Source organism: Cinclus cinclus, chromosome 19 (assembly GCF_963662255.1).
Source record: "Cinclus cinclus chromosome 19, bCinCin1.1, whole genome shotgun sequence".
NCBI lineage: Eukaryota > Metazoa > Chordata > Aves > Passeriformes > Cinclidae > Cinclus > Cinclus cinclus.
Genome location: NC_085064.1, coordinates 10,634,568 through 10,653,140, shown reverse-complemented (window position 1 = coordinate 10,653,140; position 18,573 = coordinate 10,634,568). Strand labels below are relative to the sequence as shown.

At 57.6% G+C, this 18,573-nt stretch overlaps 2 protein-coding genes across 7 annotated transcripts; one reads left to right on the top strand and one right to left on the bottom strand.

Annotated features, from left to right (window-relative positions):
* Positions 1 to 2,783: 2,783 nt before the first annotated feature.
* TMEM203 (transmembrane protein 203) lies at positions 2,784 to 3,624 on the bottom strand. The gene has a single exon (XM_062505742.1). It carries the CDS (start codon positions 3,466 to 3,468, stop codon positions 3,058 to 3,060), a length of 411 nt encoding a protein of 136 aa, XP_062361726.1. The 5' UTR covers positions 3,469 to 3,624; the 3' UTR covers positions 2,784 to 3,057.
* Positions 3,625 to 3,747: 123 nt separating this feature from the next.
* NDOR1 (NADPH dependent diflavin oxidoreductase 1) lies at positions 3,748 to 17,815 on the top strand. 6 transcript variants are annotated; one of them, XM_062505675.1, is made up of 15 exons: positions 3,748 to 3,773; positions 4,777 to 4,911; positions 5,501 to 5,578; positions 5,876 to 5,973; positions 6,661 to 6,759; positions 7,335 to 7,436; positions 7,926 to 8,132; positions 8,438 to 8,559; positions 9,489 to 9,709; positions 10,071 to 10,178; positions 10,841 to 10,955; positions 11,771 to 11,917; positions 12,397 to 12,515; positions 14,827 to 14,921; positions 17,629 to 17,815. In XM_062505675.1, the coding sequence occupies exons 2-15, from the start codon at positions 4,777 to 4,779 to the stop codon at positions 17,771 to 17,773; spliced, it is 1,791 nt and encodes a 596-aa protein (XP_062361659.1). In that variant the 5' UTR covers positions 3,748 to 3,773; the 3' UTR covers positions 17,774 to 17,815. The 6 variants fall into 6 exon arrangements, with proteins under 6 accessions (XP_062361659.1, XP_062361658.1, XP_062361662.1 ...); XM_062505674.1 differs by having other exon boundaries at positions 14,809 to 14,921; XM_062505678.1 differs by lacking the exon at positions 12,397 to 12,515 and having other exon boundaries at positions 17,629 to 17,796.
* The last annotated feature ends 758 nt before the right edge of the window (positions 17,816 to 18,573 follow it).

The following is an 18,573-nucleotide window of genomic DNA, read 5'->3' as shown; positions in this document are numbered from 1 at the left end:
CCTCCATTGGCAACACCTTCCTGGTGCCTTCTGAAAGGAAAGCACCCTGACTCAGGGTTTAAAAAGGGAGTCTCTCATTTCCCAGAACTGTTTCTGCTCCATGAGGTCACCCCAGTCCCGGGGTGGGAGGTGCAGGCAGTGGCTCTGAGCATGTCCCATGTCTCCAGGTGAGCTGTTCCACTTGCTCCTGCCCCATGTTCCTCTGCCAGATGTTCCCATGGTCTTGCTGTGACTTGTCCCAGCAGGGACCAGCTCCAGCCCTCCCTTCTGCTCTGATTCCATGGGACTGGTGGAGTTTGGGCCATTTGAAGCTCCCTTGTCCCCAGGTGCTGCCTATGGCAAGTTGCAGGGAGGGATGGAGGTTCCTTGGGCCACCCATTCCCAGATGTCTTTTGGGAGCCCCCTTGCCCCTCTGGAGGCCTAGGTCATACTGGGGCCCTGTCCTCCTGGTGCATGGAGCCCATCTGGGCTGTGCCAAACAGGCTGTGCTCTGTGTATGGACACAGCAGCAATGGCTGCTCTCTTGCAGTGTACCCCTCCCCAGTTTCAGATGGCTCTCCAAGGGCTGCTCTCATCCCTGCAGGAGCTGGGACACACAGAGAAGGGTGGCAGCTGGGGCTGCTACTGCCCCTCTGTCACAGGGATGCTGCTTTGGCAGCTGGGCTGGGCTGGGCTGTGCAGAGGCTCCTTCCCCACCAGCCCAGGGCTGCAGAGGGGCTCGAGGCTAGGGTGTGCAGCACCAGCCTTGGGAAGCTGCAGCTCTCTCAGGGTGTATCCACACTGCCAGCGGGGCACTCCCCTGCTGTTGGGTTTGGGAAAGGACCTGCTGGCAGCAATACCCAACCCACCAGCCACAGCAACAAAAATAAACCCAGAGGTGAGATTTTCATCTTTTTTTTCATCAGGGTGGAAAAGAGTGCTGGCCTGAGACTTGAGGAGTCTCCATCTCATGGATGAGACCTCAATGCTCACATCGTGCAGGGAATAGATGTCAGGGTCCCCTCAAGCTGTGTCAGTGGGGTGAGGCTCCAGCAGGATTTCTCCACGGGGGGTGCTCCCAGAAGGAATTCTGTGTGGCCACAGGCTGGTGTGCCAGCACTGCACACTGCTGGGTGCCAGGGCAAATGCCCCAACAAGGTTTGTTCCAGGACTTGGTGGCCATGGGCACAGCAGGTGACTCCTCTGCAGCAGGCATGAGCCCTGGGAAGGAACACGGGGTGGTCCTGGCTGCCAGACCATCCCCCCACCCCAGCACCCCACCAGGGCAGCACAGCCAGTGCCGCTGTTCAATGTTGTGGCACACCTGTGTCCCCACACACCCCAGGGAAGCTGCCTTACCTCGGAGCAGAGCTGGGACACGCTGACCACTGGTTCGTCTCCAAGGCAGCAGCAAAACACTGGCAAAGCCACTTGTAGGTGAGGCAGGTGGCACACGGGGGATGTGGCACACGGGGGATGTGACACATGGGGGGATTTCCCCCTCTCTTGGACACCACACCCAGTGACAGGGCTGGTGTTAGTTGGGACTCACAGTCCAGATAGCCCCACTGGGGTTGGGCAGCAGGAAAGGGCTCTGTGCCTGTGCAGCGTCGTGGCAAGGCTGAGGGATGTGATCATCTGTTTGATCTTCTTTGGGTCTGATGAGCCCCTTCCTTAGTTTATTAATTAGCTGGTGGTTGGGAGCTGTGGGAGTGTCCAAAGGCACCATGGGTCCCCAGGGCCACTCCATGAGTGTCCCCTCCTGACTCAGAGGCTTTGCTGCCTGTCCTGCTCCGCTCCTGTCCCTCACCTGCTGCAGCTCCAGTTCCTCACCTGCTGCAGCAGACACTGGCCCCACACAGCTCCCACCCCATGGCCCCCACCCAGCCCCACAGCAGTGACCCTGTGGCTGCTGCTGACACACCTCCTGTAGCAGCAGGTGATGGAACACCCCTGGCCTGTGCACTCGGGGTGACCGGGGGCATGTGGCACAAGCACAGCGAGAGGGGGATGAGCTCACACTGGTGTGAGCTGGAGGTGACAAGGAGTGGGTGGCTGCCACCTCCCAGGTGACAAGTCCTTGGCTCAGGGGAGGGAGAGGCTCCAAGTGGAATAACTCGAGCACTTGAGGAATGTGACACCAAGCCCTGGGAGATCGCATCCCAACATGAAACAGGAGCCGAAGATCACCTGTGAGGCAGGTCCAGGTCCATCTCAGGGTGTGCAAGAATCACAGGATCTCCTGAGCTGGAAGGGACCCACAGGAATCATCCAGTCCAACCCCTAGCCCTGCACAGACACCCCAATAATCCCCACCCTGGACATCCCTGTGACACTGGCACTTCACACACTGGTCTGCACTTCCACGGGGAATACAGAATTGCTCCTGTTCTCTGGGGGCCCTGAGGCAGTGTTGCACCCCGAAGCTGGGGCTCATTGAGACCCCCCCCCCTTCAGAACCAGCATCAGCCATGCACACTCCTGCCCTCCCCACAGCCCCATTTCCATATTTAGGAAATGGAGTGAAACACAAAGAAGAAAATTCATATTCCTGTTCAAAAATACACACATCAGTGATCTCAACATGACCTTACAAAACCCTGTCAGCACTGAAGGTATGAAGTGCTCAGGGAGGTGAGTGGACAGATGGAAATACATAAGCCAGCTGCTGGGAAGGGCAGGGCAGGGCAGGAGTCTGGGCTGTACCAGATCTACCAGGAGCAACCCCCCACCCTCCAGGCAGCACTTTTAGGTACAACTGCTTTCTAGGCAAAAATAATTTTATAAATAAACCAAATCTTTCAACACATTTTTATTCTAAAATAAAATAACTGTCACGTCCAGCCATGCTCGCAGCAAGACAATGCAGGAGCTGAGGGAGCACAAACAGGGATGTGCAGCTTTTGGAGAAACGTGATGCTCTGCAACACAGCAGCGAGGCGGGGCACTACCCCTGTCCCAGCCTGTCACCTGCCCCTCCGCACGGGAACAGTCACGGGAACAGCGACGGGAACAGCTACGGGAGCAGCCCCAGGAGCGCCCCCGGGTGCGTCGGGCATGTCCCCCCTGGGCCGGGGCTCAGTTCACGCGGCAGGCCCGGATCATGAGCAGCTGGAGCAGGATGAAGACGGGCGACATGATGAGCCCGTACCAGAGCTCCCGCGTGTGCTCCACCAGCTTCTGGCACAGCAGCATCTCGAACACGAACTTGAGGCTGAGAATGGTGAGGATCCAGAAGAGCCGCAGCACCGCCAGGCGCTTCTCGCCGTCCTGGAACAGCCGCACGGACACGATGGTGGTGAAGTAGGTGCTGAGCCCGTCGGCGGCGAAGAAGGGTACGAACACGGTCCACCAGGAGAGCGCGGCGGCCGCGCCGTCCACCTTGAGCACAAGCAACACGGAGAAGGCGAGCAGGGCCAGCCCGTGCAGGAAGATCTCGAAGGTGGCGAAGCCGAGCCACTGCACGAGCTCGCGCAGGGAGAACAGCATCGTCCGGGGCTGCGGCACCGGCAGCGGCACAAGTCCCCAACCCTGCCCCGGCCCCGGCGCCGGCCCCAGCACCGACACCAACCCCAGCCCCTGACCCGGCACCGGCACCGGCACCGGCACCGGCACCAGGCCCGGCCCGGCCCGGCGGCGCGGGGCGATGGCGTCACGAGGAGAGGCCCGAGAGATGACGTCATCAGACGAGGGTGTCGGTGCCCGGGAAGTCCCGGCGCCTCAGCCTGGATGATGACGTCAGCGGGAGCTGTCGCGCAGTGGTGACGGCAGTGGCGGGATGGGGCCGGTGCCTGGTGAGTTCCGCAGAGCGGCCGGGCCCGATCCCAGGACTCACCTGCAGAGAATCCCCGGAGTGCCCCTGCCAGGGCCTAAAGGGGCTCCAGGAGAGCTCCAGGGACAAGGGATGGAGGGACAGGACACAGGGAATGGCTTCCCACTTCCCACAGAGGGCAGGGATGGATGGGATATGGGGAAGGAATTGTTCCCTGGGAGGGTGAGCAGGCCCTGGCACAGGGTGCCCAGAGCAGCTGTGGCTGCCCCTGGATCCCTGGCAGTGTCCCAGGGCCAGGTTGGACATTGGGGCTTGGAGCAGCCTGGGACAGTGGGAGGTGTCCCTGCCATGGCAGGGATGGAATGGGATGGGCTTTAAGGTCCCTTCTAAACCAAACCACTCTGGGATTCTGCAATTGTATTTATTATTATTATTATTATTATTATTATTATTATTATTGTTCTATGGGCGCATGGTGACGGCAGCTGTTTGCAGCTCACACAGCTCCCAGGGCTAGATTCCCTCCAGGCTGGGCCCTTGCTCTGTCAGAGCCTGGCTGAGAGCTCCACGTGTGGTCACACCTTTGTCTGTCCCTGGGCCTCCAGGCTCTGCCCCAGCCCCCTCAGGTGAGGGAGGATTAACAGGAAGGTTTCACCCAGAATTGGGGAACAGCCGATCCCATGGCTGCACTCACCCTGTGCTCGTGGGGGCAGTTCAGCAGGGCAGGATGTGGATTTTAGTCCCTCTCCTGTCCTGGCTGTGGGGATAAGGAGCATGGTAGTGTCCCTGCTTATCCACAATTGGCTGGGACACGGACTCACTTGCTCAGTGCTGCACAGGGGTGGGAAGAGAGCCTGGGAGCCTTGAATCCCACTGCTGAATCCCAGCTATTCACCATCCCTGTGCTGGCTGGGTGCTGTGTCAGCCCCTGGGGAGGGGTCAGTGCTGCTCGGCCCAGGGCAGCCCCAGTTCTTCCTCCCCTCCTCTCGCTTCCCTCTGGTGACTTCCCTGCTGTTGTCTTGCAGATGGCAGAACGGAGACTTCTTGTGCTTTTTGGCAGCCAGACTGGGACAGCTCAGGACACAGCGGAGAGGATTGGGAGAGAAGCCAAGCGCCGGCATTTGCGGTGCCGAGTGGAGGCCCTGGACAGCTGTGATGTGGTGAGTAGGACATGGGGGCTGCTCCAGGCACTGCTGCTCCTGCTCTGTCCCCTGCTGCCCCACAGGGAGGGGCACCTCCCACGGGACCATGGAATCATGGAACAAGCTGAGTTGGAAGCAACCCATCAGGATCATCAAGTCAACTCCTGGCCCTGCCCAGGACACCCCAACAATCCCACCCTGTCCCTGAGACCATTGTCCAAACACTGTTTAACGCAGACAGGCTTGGTGCTGGTTGCTCCAAGCCCTGTCCAACCTGGCCTCGGAGACTTCCAGGGATGGGGCACCCACAGTTTCTCCAGACAACCTGTGCCAGAACCTCATCACCCTCACAGGGAAGAATTTCTTCCTAATATCGGACCTAAACCTGCCCTTCTTCAGCTTATGAACATTCTCCCTCATCCAGTCCCTCCATCCCATGTCCAGAATTTCTCTCCAACTCTCTTGGAGCTCCTTTAGGCTCTGGAAGGGGCTCTGAGGTCTCCCTGGAGCCTTCTTTTCCTCAAGCTGAATACCCCCAGCCGTCCCAGCCTGGCTCCAGAGCAGTTTGGAGGCTGCTGACATGACTGTGGTGTGTTTATATCCGCAGGCCAACCTCATCCATGAGCCTTTGGTGGTGTTTGTGTGTGCAACGACTGGCCAGGGAGACCCACCTGACAACATGAAGGTAGAACATGCTCCTGTCTTGTTGCTTTTATGTTTCTGCTGCATTACTTTCTCTCCTGAAGCAGCTTGAGCAGGGGTTATTTTTGGGGGGGAAGCTTTGCAGCAGCACCAGTCACATCCCAGGATACATGAACAGGGGGCTGCTGAGGTGATTGCAGGGAGCACTTCTGCAGAAACCCATGCTCCCCACTCTGCTGGGATTCAGGAGGTCCCAGTGGGTGGGTGAGCAGGGATGCAGGGACAAGCAGGCAGGAGGTGCCATGGCAGGTACAGGACTGGCTGGCTGTGTCCCTTGTAGATGTTCTGGCGGTTCCTGTTCCGGAAGAACCTCCCTGCCGGCTCTCTGTGCCAGCTGGACTACGCTGTGCTGGGCCTCGGGGACTCCTCTTACCCCAAGTAAGCAGCTCTGCAGCTCCTGGGCAGCTGCTCCTCACAGCCCTGACTGCAGTAGAGAGCAGAGTGACTGGAGAGCAAAGGGCGTAAGGGAAGACAGAGTCTGATTCTGGAGCAGCAGCTTAGACAAAATGTAACCCCCACCAGCCTTAAAAATCCTTGCCTTACTGTGTCCTTCCTAACCCCCAGGAATTAGGCTTCTGCCCTTTTCTTTCCTCCCGACCTCCCAACCAAGGATGCTTTGTTGCAGTGGATCAGACGTGTGTCAGTCTTTTATCACAGCTATGGGCCTATGCAACAGGAGACTTCAAACAGAGGTGGCAGCCAGCCCTGTTGGTCCCAGGTGTCTGCCAGAAGATTGTTCCTGTGTGCCTCAAAGAGCTGTAGTGGGAGGATGGGTGTGCCTGAGTTCTGTGGGGCAATGAGGGGCTGGAGGGAAAGAAATGTTCTATGGCCTAGGGCACAAGCTGCCCTGAAAGGAAGTTGGATCTCTCCTTGTCCCATCTCAGGGCCAACAAGTGGCACCCAGGTGGTTCTGTGAATTGGCACAGGCTGGGCAGGGCATGGGCCAGGTCACAGTGCTGGCTCTGCCTGTGTGCTGCCCTGGTGGCCCTGGCAGTGTGTGCTGTTGCTGTGGCAGTGCCTGCTGTGCTGCTGGAGCAGCCCTGTCCTGTGTTATTCTCTGTTCAGGTTTAATTTCGTTGCAAAGAAGCTGCACAAACGGCTGCTTCAGCTTGGGGGCAACCCGCTGCTGCCAGTGGCCTTGGGAGATGACCAGCATGACCTGGGGTAAGAGCCCAGAGGAGGGGTGGTAGGGGGGTCCCTGGGTGCCCTGCAACTCCGTCCTGGGGCTGATGGCAGGGCTATGTGCTGCTCCTACCACGGGGCTGCTGCTGCAGCTCTCTGGGAACATGCTGATAATCTGCTCATAACCCTTCTGTGCCAGGACCTGGGCCACCTGCTTCTCCAAGTGTCCCATGACCCCCAGAATGTGGCCATGACCTCGGGCTCAGCCCCAGCCCTGTTCAGAGCAGGGCATGGCTGTGTCACACAGCACTGTACCTGTAGGCATTGCAGCAGCCTCAGCTGTGCTCACCTGGCACCGGGCAAAATCTGTGGGTGGCTCAGGGTCTCAGTAACCCCACAGGTACTGCTCAGGGGCTGGAGATCCTCTTCAGGTGTCAGTGGTTGGGCCCTGGAGAGTGAGTGAGTGCTTAGAATGGCTGAGGTACGTTTCTTCCCAGACCTGAAGTTGGAAGGGAATGGCATGGGGTGACTGGGAATAGTTGTTAGGCATGTGCAGGGGTAGCAGGGCTTGACCCCGAAGGGATGATGTTGCTGCAGCCTGAATTTCCCACTTGCAGGCCAGATGCAGTGGTTGATCCCTGGCTCATGGCCTTATGGGACAAGATCCTTGCCTTGTATCCTCTCCCTCCTGGCCTTGAGATCATCAGTCCCGACGTGCGGTGAGTGCAGAGGGTGAGCAGGGACTGCTGGGGCTGGCTGGGGTGAAAGGCTCTGCTTCCCTGGCTGTTCTCCAGAGTAGAGATGTGCTCTTCTTGGAGAAGAAACACTCCCCACACAGCTTCTGGTGTCCCCAGTGTCCCCTGTACTTTGGCGACAAGTCACCCATCTCTCTCTAGATAGGTGTCCCTTTGTCCCCGGGGGGGTGGTGTGACAACTGCCCCAGACAGGTTCTTGCTGTCCTGATGTGCCTCTGGCCCTGGCAGAGTGTGTGTGCTCAGCCAGCCTCCCTCTGCCTGCTCTGGAGCCTTTGGGATCTCCTCCTGTCAGTCTCCATTGCATTCGCATTGACACAGATCGGCTCCAGGGGACAGGGATAATAGCTGGTGGATACAATGGGACTCTCCAGGCCTCTCCACACCTGTGGTCTTGCAGCAGCAGAGGAGCTGTGGCCTGGAGGTAACCCTGCTGCATTGCTCTCATCCCCACAGCCTGCCGCCCAAATACACCCTGCACTACTTGCCTGAGGACTGCCCACATCCCAACAGTGACCTGCTCCAGCTGACAACCCCTCAGGCTGCTCCCTGTGAGCTCCATCCCTTCGCTGCCCGCGTGGTGTCCAACCAGAGGGTCACGGCACAATCCCATTATCAGGATGTCCGGCTCATCGAGTTTGACATCGCGGGCTCAGGGATCACGTGAGCATTTTCCTGACTTCCCTAAGCTCTGTCGTGTGGGATCAGCTGTCCTGGAGCCTGCCCTCCTCTTCTGCTGCCCTTCCTCACTGATATCTGAGGCTGCAGTCTTGTGGTCATGGTCGCTGCTGCAAGTCCCCATCCACGGAGTGGGGGATGCTGCCCATGGACCACCTCCCTTTGCCTGTTAGAGTAGTTGGTGGCACTGAGAATTTGCCTCCACTGGTGTGGGTGCTGGTCAGGGTGGTGATGCTGTGTCTGTAGCTCTGCCCCATGGCTGTGCTTGGCTGCTCCCCCTGCATCCCCAGGTTCAGTGCAGGGGACGTGGTGATGATCCAGCCCCAGAACTGCCCTGAAGATGTGCAGCAGTTCTGCCAGCTCCTGCACCTGGAGCCACACAGACACTTTGTGCTGAAGTCCACGGAGCCTGGTAGGTCCTGCCTGCTTCTCCTTTCCCCTCCTGATGAGACAGGGCATACCCTAAGTTCTGGCCCAGTCTGGGGCTCTCCTCTTCCTTTGCTGCAGACCTGGTTGGGAGTGTTGGGTGGATACAGGACACCTGCCTGTCCTTTCCTCCAGTGCTCTGTGTGTGGATCCTGTGCAGAGCCAGCATGACTGGAGGAATCTAGCAGTGCCAGGCTCCACCTGGGCCTTGTGCCTTGGCAGCCACAACACAGAATGGGGAGGATCCTGCAGCCTCATCAGCACCATGCTGAAACTGGGAATCCCATGCTTCCTTGCATGGGGTATGCAGGTCTTCCCCCTCTGCCTGTACCCCAGGGACCTCCTGAGGGGCTCCTGCAGCCACAAGCCACCACAAGCAACCAAAGGAGCCCCTTGGAGGCCCCTCGAGTTCTTGGTGGCTGTGTGGAACTGGGAGAGTTTTTCTCCTGGCCCCTGAGTGCCCATTCCAGCTCCAACTTCCCGATGTCTGTCCGTGCTGGAATTTTTGCCTGGCAGGCAAACTCAAGAGAAATTCAGGCTGCTTCTCATGCCCTTGGGAGAGATGTGGGAGACACTGACAGGCCTGACACATGGCACTACTGGTTATTTCCACTGGATTGTGTGCAGGCAGGGCAGGAGCCATGTGGATAAGGCATTATCCCAAAGCACCTGCCAAAAGGAAGGGACAGTTGAACACCGCTGACTTCCTCTGTTGCAAACTTCCGGGCTTGAAAAGCAAACTGGAGAGAGCAGGAGGGAGTGGAGCCCATGGTGGGAGCAGGGACAGGTGGAGTTGGCTCCAGTAGCACGTGGGTGCAGTGTGGGTGGTGCTGCAGGCAGCAGGGCTGCCCTGCTCTGGGGACAACAGGCATGTAGGTGCTGGCCCTGAGCTGTCCCCTCTGCCTTGCCTTGCAGGCACACCCCTCCCTCCTCTTCTGCCACAGCCCTGCACCATCCAGTACCTGGTCACACACTACCTGGACATCTCCTGTGTGCCACGGCGCTCATTCTTTGAGCTCCTGGCCTACTTCTCTATGAACGAGCTGGAGCGGGAGAAACTGCAGGAGTTCAGCTCAGCACAGGGCCAGGAGGAGCTGTACAGCTACTGCAACCGGCCCCGCAGGACCACGCTGGAGGTGAGGCTGGGAACAGGACACACCTGCCCTGGGAGGGCTGTGCTGGGGCTGAAAGCACCCAGGACACAGTCAGCCATAATTTCTTGGCTGAGGAGTTTAATCCACCCACTTTCTGAAGTGTCCATGGATTTCCACTGGCAGTTAAGACCAGCTCTAGATCCTTGTGGGCTCTTGGGTGGGCTCTGTGCTGCTTAGTGGGGGCAGAGGGCAATGGGACCGGGTGGTTGGTGCTCAGAGGTGCCCCATGTGGTGCCTTTGGCAGAGGGCAGTGTGGCACAACTGTGTGGGACAGCCTCTGGCACCCTGAGGGCAGGCAGGATGCCTTCTGGGGTCACCAGGCCTCACCCTCTTGGCTTTGCAGGCCCTGTGGGATTTCCCTCACACCACGTGTGCCATCCCAGCCGATTACTTGCTGGACCTCATCCCTCGCATCAGACCCCGTGCCTTCTCCATCGCCTCCTCCATGCTGGTGAGAGCTCAGCCCTTCTGGCCTCATTTCAGACTCTGAACAGAGGGTCTGGCAGGGCCTGTGCTGACTGTTGGGTGCAGATGTCTCCTGGAGCCTCCACTGCCCACCCAAATCCCTGCTCTGTGCTGAGCCTGCAGCATCATATATGCTGGATGCAAACTTCAGGGCTAGGCCAGCCTTCGGACTAGGAGACTTGATGTCCTGCAGCCCTGCAAATGCCAGGACTGTCCCAGTACACCTCAGAGGTCTCATGGCACTGTCCCTGGGAGCAGTGGGATGTGGTGCCACTGGAACGTCCCGGGAGCTGGGCAAGGGGGAGTGCTGCTCCCTGCTCCTGCCGGGAGATGGCAGTGGGACTGGCCCAGCTGCCTGCAAACTGAGCCCATGCATGGCTGGATTTGTCCTCCACGGGAACCTTTTGGGTTGGACAGTCACCATCACTGTTGCCAGCTGTGCAGAGCATTCCTGTGGTTCTCCATGACCCTCTTCCCCATTGGGAAGATTTTGAGCAAGGATGTGCTCCATTGTAAGTGGCTGTGCTGGACAAGGATGGGTGTTGCAGGCAGCCTGGTAGGAGCTGGGCACAGACTTTGTCCCTGGAGGAGGTGCTGGGCTCTCTGTGAGCTGTGCTGGCTGTGTGCTCATGATTCTGTGTGACACAGGCCCATCCCGAGCGGATGCAGATCCTCGTGGCTGTGGTGCGGTACAAGACACGGCTCAGCAAACCCCGCCATGGGCTCTGCTCCACTTGGCTGGCTTCTCTCAACCCAGAGCAGGGTAAGTGCTTGGACTATGGGAGAAGCCTGAATGCTTCCCGCAGCACCCAGTGCTCGTCCCTCGGGCCCGTGATGGAGCTGTGTGGGTGCTGACCATGTGCAGGAACTGCCTGGCTGGAGAACCAGCTCCATGGGAAGTACACTAGCTTGGCAGGATGTTCCTGCTGTCCTTCCTCACTGCCCCTATCCTCATCAGAGCACGGTGTGTCTCTCCAGTTTACCCTGAACTCCCAGCTGCTCGACCCTGCTATCGCACTGTGGGCTGCTCCTGGTGTCCTGGAGCTGGTGGCACTCTGGCTGCTGGGCACCTCCAGTTCCATAACCACAGCTCTGGAAGTCTGTTCCCTTCTTTCACAGAATCACAGAAAAAGCTGAGTTGGAAGGGACCCATAAGGATTATCAAGTCCAACCCCTGGCCCTGCACAGACACCCCAACAATCCTACCCTGTGCATCCCCCGAGAGCCTTGTCCAAATGCTCCTGGAGCTCTGGCAGCCTCGGGGTCTCCCTTATATCCAGGCAGGTTGGGATCTCCAGCTTGCCTCTACCACTGTCTTCCCTGGCACAAGGCTATGTGAGGGCTGTCCCACAGCCCATGTGCTGGGGGGCTCTTGCCTTGCTCTGAGCTTCACTGGGTTCTTGCAGAGGCAGTGCTGAGACAGCTGAAGTGATTTTGACACAAACACGGTGTGCCCTTGGTGTCAGGGGGTCTGTGTCTTTGGAGCACACTGGAAGAGCTGGGTGCCCACTCACCCTCTGCAGGCAGGTACAGGGCGCTGGTGGTGGGGTCATGCTTGTCGGTCTCTCTGTTTCACAGGTGATGTCCGGGTACCTCTTTGGGTGAAGAAAGGAGGAATGAAGTTCCCAGCTGACCCTGCCACCCCTGTGATCATGATTGGCCCTGGCACAGGGGTGGCACCTTTCCGAGCAGCGATACAGGAGCGGGTGGCACTGGGGCATAGAGGTGAGGAATGGTCCTGGGAGGCACTCAGGATGCATCTTGCATAGACAGGTCTGTGTCAGCATGTGGAAGGATGGACTGGGGGCTCATGAGAGTTCCACCAGGTCAGACTTTGTTGTGTTGAGCAGAAGCAGGCTGAGCTCACTTATTCACAGGCTGTGCTGCAGGGCAGCTCCTTGGGTTGGATCAGGCTCTGTAGAGGCTCTTTCTTGGCTCTCTGAGAGTGAACATGGATTACTGAGCTCAGCTGCTGCTGCAGCTTGTCCCATCCTCATTCCCTTGACTCAGGGAACAGGCAGCCCTGGGGGACACTTTCTCCCTTCCTCCTTTTCCAGCAGACAGGGGCCTCTGGTTGCCACAGGTGACTTGATTTCATGCTCACATGGCTCGTAGCTTTGCAGGCTGGGGCTATCAGCTGGGTGGCACCAGTAGTGCCCAGCACCAGGAGCTCCCAGCACAGCCCTGGTGCTCTGCTCCTGCAGGGAACTGCCTCTTCTTTGGCTGCCGACACAAATCCAAAGACTTCTACTGCCAGACAGAATGGGAAGAGCTGGTGACAAAGGGCCTCCTGACACTCTTCACGGCCTTCTCCAGGGACCAGGTTAGTGCCCAGAAGAGGAGGGTTAGTACAAGAGCATCTCAGGCAGCACTGATGGGACTTTGCTAGTGTGTCTGTCCCCTGTACCTGTTGGCATGACCTGTGAAATCTCTGGTGAGGTGGCACAGTGGGCAGCTCACTTCCCCACACACCTCAGTGCTAGTCAAAATCCCCTCCTGCCCTGCAGGGACGTGTCTAGCTAAGTTGAGCTGGAAAGGTTGCTGGGACCTTTCCAGGGGCTGGAAAGGCTGGGGAGCAGCAGAGCAGATAAGGCATTAACCAGCCTTGTTTGGCTGGACCACGTGAGTGATAAAAGGCTCCCAGGCCTCTTGGAGGGTCACCAGGCAATAACTTCTTGGTTAAGTACCACCCTCCTCATGGTGTCCCTCTGAGCCCTGACTGAAGCTGAGGAGCTTGGCCTCTGTTCCAGCTCTGAGTCCCAGATATACAGAGGAAAGCTCCCCATGGATATGAGCACACCTTTCCCAGGCAGTGTCTCTGGTGGACAGCCCTCATCTCCCCTTGGGGCTGCAGTGCTGCCAGAGAGGTTCCCCAAGCTGGGTATCTATTCACTCCCTTCTGTTTCACTGTCCCTTAATGGCACTGAAAACTCAGCCTGGCTTTGGAACAGACGTGATAAAAAGGGAATGGGGATCTCTCAGTAGCTCAGATGCACCAGCCTCAGCCCTTTCTCCTGGCTGTTTGTATGTGTTGACATGAATTCACTGAATTTTATCAGTGAATTTTATGCACTCACTTGTAAGGCAGGAGCTGGGTGCTTCTGTGAAAGCTTTCCAAGTCTCTGATGAACAGGAGCAGCACTGCAGAGGGCTGTTGAATGACCAGTGAAGGGGCACCTGCTGCTCTCTGAATATCCCTCTGTGGAGGGGCAGGACTTCCATTGGAGTGTCCCCTGTCTCCTGCTCCACTGGCCAACAGGAGTTTGTCACCAGAGTCCTCTACCCCCAAGGCAGAGTGGGAGCACAGCCAGGTGGGATAAGCCACACAGGGCTATTGTGCCATTCGCTTCAGGAGATACCACAGCCTTTAATTGATCAAAAAGTTTGTTGTCAAAGACTCAGGTGAGGGCTGGGATGCTCCAGCTGAGAAAGATTTTGCTCTTCTCTCTGAAGTCCTTTTGCAGTGTCCTTTTGCCCTGTCCCAGCACATCCACCCACAGTGCAGACTGGTCCGAACTGAACATGGATGGCCTGAGATATGACCCCAGTTTGTCCCTGGGGTGCTCTGGTTTCCAGGTCCTCAGATGATCCTCGGAGCCCAGCCTGGCTGGCAGGGCCTCTGGCAGCACCAAGCTCTTTACTGTTAATGAAGCTGAGGCCACCTGTGCTGGTGCTGGTGAGGGCACTGCCTGATCAGAGCTGTGCCCAGGCTGAGCCGGCACTCCAGGGCCATCAGCCAGTGGAGCTGTGGGACCCACAGTGACCAACTCCTGTGACAGCCTGGGCTGGAGTTGCTCAGGGCTGTTCCCATACACATCTCCAGCCTGCAGGACCTGAGCCACAGCGAGAGCTGTTCCTGCCTTTGGAGAGGGGGGCATGGGAAGGAGGCTGTGCCCACAGCTCGGCTCAGCACTGTGCAGAATTGGGCATGGCCTTCATCACAGTGTCACCTTTGTCACGGGAGCCCTCTGGGCAAGCAGTGAGTTCAGGCACGTTGGGAATGGTGTTCTTTTGGGCAGGAGCCAGGGCTGTAGGCAGTTGCTTGGATGCTTGAAGTCTTGTGGATTAACCCTTCAGAATCTCTCCTTACTGGGCTGTACTGTGCCCAAAACCAGTCATCATCCAGTCCCTGAGCACAGAGGCAGGGACTGGGACTGAGGCTGTCCCTCCAAGCTTTCTGTCCTTCCAGGCCATTTCAGGTCTCCAGCAGTCAGGGGTTCAGGGAAAGGTCTCTGGTCTGTGGCAGACTTGGCACAGAGAGGCCACAGAGCCTCCTCTGCCCGTACTGGGAGGAGAGAGAAGAGGGCAGGAGGGAAACCCTCACAGGGCCTCCCCAGGTCATGGCCTTGACTGATGGACACCCAAAGGATTTGGGAGGCTGCTTGGAGCCCAGTGTTCCCCACTGAAGCTCCTGCTGCTGCACACATCTCCCACCAGCCCATCCCAGTGCAGACATTGAGTGTGGGACTCCTCTTCCCCACATTGGTCATTGATCCAACTGCTGCTCCCACTTCCTCCAGTTTCAGGGAGCTGTTCTGCCTTGAGTTCCTGCAAACAGCCCCTGAGAACAGTGCTGAGAGCAGGAGCTGGGACTGCTCCAGAGCTGGTGGGCACAGTGCCGTGTTTCCCTGCAGGAGGAGAAGGTTTATGTCCAGCACCGCATCCAGGAGAATGGGAGGCTGGTGTGGGAGCTGCTGAGCAGTGGGAATGCTCATGTCTACCTGGCTGGGTGAGTGAGAGGCCTCTGTGCAGAGTTTGGGGGAGCAGGGCTGCACATTTCTGCTTCTTCAACCACCTGGAGACATTTCCTTGGCTCAGCCCCCTGTTGCAGAGGGGCAGCCCATTCCTCCTCTCTGTATGTCCTGCTCCAGGAGCCCTGGGCTGAGAGGTTTGTCACCTACCCCATGCTCCCATTAGGAGGGGCACAGCTGGAACTGGTAAAACTTCTCCAGCCAGTGCCACCTGCCCAACCCTCCCCCTGCCCAGCCTCTGATCCACAGCACATCCACACACAGGAGAAGCCTGGCCCCTGCACATCCCTCTCCTCCAGCAGTGCTTGATGAAACTGGAAAAAAAGGCTTGTGTGGCACCTCTGGCCACTTGTGTGGGCAGGATCCCCAGAGGTGCTGGGGCTCAGGAGCAGTTTTGTGAGTCTTGGCTCATTCTGTCAGGCTCTTTGCACCCAAAGCTGCCTCCCAGGGCAGGGACGAGCCTTGTTGCACCACAGCCGGTCTTCTTGGACATCACAGTCCCTCTCCAGGTGCTTTTCTGGGGCTGTTTGCACATCTGTTGCTGCTGGCCAGAAGGTGGGGTCTTGGCCTTTGGAATTGGAGTATATGCAGCTCTTCTCTGAGCTCTATGACATGTCCTGGGCAGAGCCCTTGACCTGCCTGCCCTGCGGGGAGAGGCTGCTCCCCGCTGCCCAGGGCGAGGCTTGGGAAATGCTCTGGACTGCTGGAGCTGGGCAGAGTCTGCCTGTGGCATCTGTCATGCACCCTGTGACCTGGGGAGTGCAGGCCTGGGCCCGGCTGCCAACACGAGCGGTGATTGCAGGAGGTTCCTGCCTGTCCTTCACCAGAGCAGCAACTCCCCTGGCACCTTGCAGGGCGAGGCTGGCCTCGCTGCATTCCTGGGAGAAGGACATCTGTGTTTACTTCCTGGGCAGTGGAGGCCAGGCCACCCCACTCTGTCCTTCACTGCTGCAGCATGGGGCTTCCTGGAGCCTCACCCCAAACTGGGCATTCCTGCCCTTGGGTCTGGAGTTTGGAGCACTTGGGACTTGGGGTTGTGCCTGCATCCACAGCCCAGATGCTGAGACTACTGAGCTTTATTCTCTCCATTCTCTTTCCTACTTTTTTGGTGCTCATGGAGATTCTCAAAGAGGATCAGTGTTCTGGAAAGAGCAGGGCTTACGCAGTTGTCCCTATGGCAGATTTTGTGTTGCCATGAGGATGGTATTTTGGACATCAGGGTTCCTCTGAGACTCCTCTTGTTGGTGGCTTTGTCCCTGGTGTGGGGTGTCCCTGAGCCCCCATCAGTCAGGTGGGATCCTAGATCCTTGTCCTCCCTATACAAGTGACACTGTGCTGATTGCAGAGGACACTGTTCCTTCTTTCATGAACATCCCAAACCCTGTAGAAAGACTCCCAAGATCACCATGTCCCTCCCTGGCACACAGACTGAGCTGTCAGTGGGGTTGCAGGCAGGGACGTGCAGGTGGGTGATCCTGTTTTCCCCCCAAATTCACAGTTTCAGCCAGACTGGGAGTAAGCTGGGGGAAGTGAGTCCTGAGCTGTGTGAGCCTGAGCAGCAGTCCTGGACCATGGGACACTTGTCCCTGCATTCCCTTCCCAGGCCAGGTGGGCTCTGGGGACAGATGAGTGTCTGGGGAGTCAGGGCTGCATCTGCTCTATCCTTGTTCCTAGCTTGTCACACTCAGGGGCAAAAAGGTTGAAAATGTCTCTTTTATTGAAAAAAAATAGCTATTTGACATGTTTTCCATCATGAAGCACATCTCCATTATCTTATATTTGCGTATCAGTGCCTGACACAGAAACAATGCAGACTCTTCCAAAAAAAGAAGACCTCCTTTCTGGGTATTTTGGGATGTTAATCAGCTTCAAACACAAGTCAGAATTCTGCCTTGTTCTTGGGAAAAAGCAAGGACGTTGCCAGCTGCTCGTGCCAATTGGAGCAGGCTGGGAAATTTTTTATTAGATTTTTTTTTGTCACAGAGGCAGTTCATCAAATGAAATTCTCTCCAGGAAAAAAAGTCTGAATTTCTGATTTCCCCTAAGAAATAATTGTGCTTGAAAGCACTGAGTTCTGTTTGGGTATTTTCTATGCAGGGGCTTGATGTTTTCTCCAGCATTTCTCTGATTTTGAGGTTTGAACTGGCTTTGGTTCCAAATGTCACCATCAAACCAATCATTCTGAATTTCTTGAGAGCAGGCAGCAGCAGGCCAGGAGTGGTTGCTCCTGCCCAGCTGAGGATCAGACATGTTTGACTTTGATTCCAGAGATGAAAGGACAGGTTTCCATCCTGCTGATGAATTCCAACCCATGCGTATTGCCTGTGTCTCTCTAATGAGGATGCTGGCAAATGGAGCTGTGTGGGGCTGGTGTCTGGGCTTCTGACTTGTGATGCTCCTTTCCTGGGGTCTTTGGCCCATGGTTGTGTTTTTGCCTGCACATGCCTGTGCCGAGGAGCCCTGTGGATAACGGCCCTGCTGTCCCTGGAGAGGAAGTGGTAGGAGCTGCCTCTCAAGTCTGTCATTTACCCTGTGCCAGGCGGCCTGTGGCAGGATGAGGCAGGTTCCCACTGCCCCGTGGTGGGCTTGGCCACAGGGACTGGTGATTCCTGATCCCGAGTGCTGGGCCTGGTGCTCTGCCCCTGTGTTCCTGCTCGCCCTCCATTGTGTCTGCTCTCTCCCCAGGAATGCCAAGGAGATGCCAGCAGCTGTGGCTAAGGCCTTGCAGTCGGTGTTGCAGCTGGAGGGTGGCCTGTCCCCCTCGGAAGCAGAGGAGCATTTAACAGCCCTGGAACGGTCCCAGCGCTTCCAGTCTGAAACCTGGTCATGAGCCTGGCTCCCTGCCTCTGCCTCCCCACAGACTGCCTGAATAAAGGAGCTAGCAAAGAGATCTGCCTCTGGCATCTTTCTTGAGCTGAGTTTACACAACCATCCCCACCCTGACAGCAGCAGGGCCATGACAGTGGGAGAACCCTTTCTCCTGGGGGGTTTGGCTCCCTGTGCCCACACCCCACCAGAGCAGGGGCCAGAGGTCTCTTGGGGGTGCTGCTAGTTGGCTTCGGCATGGGACTGCCCCGGGGGTCCCTGTGTGGGATGGGTGGCACCCAGGGCATTGCTGGAGCTGTGGCAGTGGCAGTGGCTGCTGTTTGTGGCAAGGCCAGAGGAAATGTTGCACGGGACTCTCCACCCCAGCATTACTCAGCAGGTGCGCTGCAGGAAGAGGATGCCTGGACAGACCTGTTCCCCCTCTCTGCAGTGGTCAAGGCCAGCAGAGACAGGCACAGGAGGAAGCCTCGAATGCCTCTGTCTCTGCTGCCAATTCATCATCCTGAGCCTGCTGAGGTCTGAGCTCCGAGTTCCTGCTGAGTTACATGCTTTCCTGAGTGCCTGCCTGCTCAGCTGCATCTCTTCTCCATTCCATCCTGGGTGCTGCTTCCAGTCATTTCCCTGCAGCCTCGAGTCTGTGCACCCTCCTGGCCCTGCCTGTGCCCCAGTGGGACCAGCGCCACTACCCTCCTCCTCCAGTTCAGCAAGCTGGGTGCCACTGTGTAAATAGCAATTAGAACCAGGGCATGAATCAGCAGGGACATTCCCTGGGAGCAGGCTGGGACAGGAAGGGACAGCAGTGCC

Excerpts from the sequence above, each read along its gene's own strand:
- TMEM203 (XM_062505742.1), bottom strand. The coding sequence starts at position 3,468 with ATGCTGTTCTCCCTGCGCGAGCTCGTGCAGTGGCTCGGCTTCGCCACC.
- NDOR1 (XM_062505674.1), top strand. The coding sequence starts at position 4,777 with ATGGCAGAACGGAGACTTCTTGTGCTTTTTGGCAGCCAGACTGGGACA. Across the intron at positions 8,560-9,488 it reads GCTGAAGTCCACGGAGCCTG|GCACACCCCTCCCTCCTCTT; the intron begins GTAGGTCCTGCC and ends CTTGCCTTGCAG. Across the intron at positions 12,516-14,808 it reads CGGCCTTCTCCAGGGACCAG|TGCCGTGTTTCCCTGCAGGA; the intron begins GTTAGTGCCCAG and ends TGGTGGGCACAG.